Consider the following 3,185-nt stretch of genomic DNA (forward strand, 5'->3'; position numbering starts at 1 on the left):
ATTTTAGACTCTAAAATCACAAAATAATATTTATTTTGTCTCAAACACTCTCGTATGGTATATTTTAGGCTTTGCTTTGGTACTCTTATATTTACAGACATGCAAATATTATCTCAGGAATCTTCTTTCTCAATTAGAATCAATCTGTGGACAGCACAAAAAATCTACATTATTTAGCTCCAAACTATATAAACCAAAAGAATGTGGAAGCTGAAGATCTCATGTCTCTAACATACTCTAAAGATCGACCCAAACACTAGAAATGCTGGTTTAAGGAAACCAAAGAACCTAAAAACAAAGCTGTTTATACAACAAGAAGGTAAAAGACTGATTATCACCGAAGATTTAATCACCAACACTCCCAACCACTTGACGTCCTCTATCTGTTATAACGTCCTTGCTTGATTACACAGATTACTTTCCCCTTCTTCATATTCATCAATACTGAATACTCCTCCATCACCCAACTAACCATTTCTTCTTCTCTACTAACTGATTCCAAACAAGTAAAAGTCCTCACCTTTCCCACGATCTTCCCGGTTACCTTAGAATAGATCATCCTATCTTCATCTTGCGGGGTCATCAGCCACTCACATGTCTCACCACCAGCATCAAACTTGTTGACATAGAAACAATATCCGTTTGTAGAGGACTTGGGATCTTTAAAGTCGACAAGATCTGAAGGGAACTTTGAGTAGACGTCGTTGGTGGCGTAGGTTGGCCATTTCGGTCCCCAAGATTTCATGATAGTATCTGCATAATAACGATCTTGCCTCTCTACAGAAGCCAAAGCGACTCCATAAACGGGCAAGCTGAGCTGTTCTTTAGGGATAGTACTCTTCCATGACTTAGTACCTCTTGAAACACATAGGCGTGAGAAGTGCTTATCGAGCAATATGTTAAGCTCTGCTTGAAACATGCATGTGACCTTGGTGAAAACATAACATTCCTCCTTTCCCCAATCTTTTGGAAGTGTGTATTCTTCCATCACCCACACTCGCCTGACGCCTGTACTCTCTAGGCTTTCGCTGTTCGCAGAACTTGAGAATCCTCTTGATTCCTAGAATTTTCTGCCCAAGATTCGATCTTAACACTACAGCTCTACCTATGATCCTCCAGCAACCAGATGCACATCCATGGACTCTGCTAGAATCATCGGTTCCGGAATGAACCATGGCGAATTGAGGGTTGGAAGGGTCACATATATACCTCGGATTCTTCCGGAAGAGGTCAATGTTTGATCCAATAATGGTGTTTATGCTGAAATGTTTGTTGAATCAATACAATAAAAGAATCTAAAAATAAAAGATTAGATTTTTGAGGTTTAGGAGAAATCTTAAAGAATCAAATAGAAAATGAACATCAAAAGAGTTTATTGATTTAAGATTGTATTACATGTAGAATTATAAGTGTAAATAAATCTAACAATCCATAAACTCTTTGTAGAATGTGTTCTAGCTCTAAAATGGGGAAGAGAATCCCCTTTCACATAAGGAGGAGCTCCTTATTTATAGAAAGATATGTCTAGGGTTTTCTAGCCAAATGGGCCTAGTACATTGTCTAATGGGCCTTGAGGAAGGATGTAAATCCACCCCCAACAGTAAGTCCCCCCAAGTTCGTTGGGAGAGATGAAATCGATCTCTGCGAAGTTTACGAATAGGGTTTATTAGACAATGAACTAGACACATTCATGCCTATGACGGTTTAGGCGAGTTTATTTCGAACTTGTGCCTAGTAAGAAGCGAGTTTGCTTTAAACTCGTGCTTAGCGAAAGACGAGTTTACTTGACTCATGCTAAGACAGAGGCGAGTTTACTGAGAGCTCGTGCCTAGTGGAAGGAGAGCTTCTGTAAACTCATGCCTAGCCAAAGACGAGTTTTTGTAAACTCGTGTCTAACAATAAGCGAGTCGAATGCAAATTCGTGCCTAATAAAAAGCAAGTTCAATTTAAACTCGTTCCTAAAATACACGTTTACCGAACTATTGCCGACCCGAAGTCTCGTGTTGAGATTGTGTGTATCGAGCAAGTTGTTGGCTTGTGTGTTCGTCAGGTTATGATGATGTTGAGAAACGTGCTGGCTTGTGCCATTTGTACTGCTCCCGACAAGCTCGTAGGTGAAAGCTCATCTTTCGAAGCGTGAGAACATGATGGTGACAACTGCTTGTTGATTCTCTTTGGCCCAGAATCGAGCAAGTTGTTGGCTTGTGTGTTCGTCAGGTTATGATGATGTTGAGAAACGTGCTGGCTTGTGCCATTTGTACTGCTCCCGACAAGCTCGTAGGTGAAAACTCATCTTTCGAAGCGTGAGAACATGATGGTGACAACTGCTTGTTGATTCTCTTTGGCCCAGAATCGCTGGCTCGCAAAAAATATGATCATGGTCAGATCAGTATAAACCACAAGACATAACCAACTTTGGCATAATCAATAAACAAGCTGCTGACTTGTTTTTGCTTAGTGTTCACAAGTTGATTTGATACTAGTAATATAATAATTACTAAGCAATGTGCATGTCACGGATAATAAAGCAAGCACCACTGAGTTTATAAAATTTAAATATTCGAGAAACTTATCTTTGAGGATAAGTAGTCGCGAGTTGTTGGAGATGAGAACTTATCTCTTCCTTTTTTTTTTTTTTTTTTTTTTGAAGTAGATGACCCTGAGCTGAGGCCAGGCTGGTCATGGTCCATCATATGCTCCTCTGTTTTCTTCTCTCTCGTTTTGGAGCTTGAACAGAGCTTGAAGCTGCTTTGAGCTGCTCTAGAGGTCATGTCTGAGCTTGAGCTTGTTCCTCTTCTCATCTTGTGGTCGTCTCTGTTCGTCAAGCTCGTGGCGAGATGATATCGGAGATGACACGTTCAGTCCCACCACCGAAACCCGACCAAACACATGGTAGCTTTACTAGATCAGTCTCGATGATCGTATCCGTATCCGACGTTCTTGGGGTGTCACAGCAGCAGAGTAAACTCCAGTCAAAACGTCTCTGCATCTCATGAATCTTCTTCTCGAGAAAGGCCAGAACTCGAAGATGCCTCGACTGTTATCCTGTGGAGAATCTAGTCTGTATAATCAAGAACAAGGAGGAGCTGATCGTTGTTGTGATTGCCATGTGAGAACTCGTCTAGTGGTCTTGAAGCTTTAAGAACTTTCTTCACAAACTCATGAACAGAGTCTTTCTCGAGAAG

At 40.8% G+C, this 3,185-nt stretch overlaps 1 protein-coding gene across 1 annotated transcript; it reads right to left on the reverse strand.

The window, feature by feature from the left end:
• Positions 1-379: 379 nt before the first annotated feature.
• Positions 380-1,175, reverse strand: LOC106417148. Its single transcript, XM_013857998.1, has 2 exons — positions 946-1,175; positions 380-857 (listed from the first exon to the last, which is right to left on the reverse strand). Exons 1-2 carry the CDS (start codon positions 1,173-1,175, stop codon positions 380-382), a joined length of 708 nt encoding a protein of 235 aa, XP_013713452.1.
• Positions 1,176-3,185: the final 2,010 nt, after the last annotated feature.

The sequence above is a fragment of the Brassica napus genome, chromosome C9 (genome assembly GCF_020379485.1).
Source record: "Brassica napus cultivar Da-Ae chromosome C9, Da-Ae, whole genome shotgun sequence".
In the NCBI taxonomy this organism is placed as follows: Eukaryota; Viridiplantae; Streptophyta; class Magnoliopsida; order Brassicales; family Brassicaceae; genus Brassica; species Brassica napus.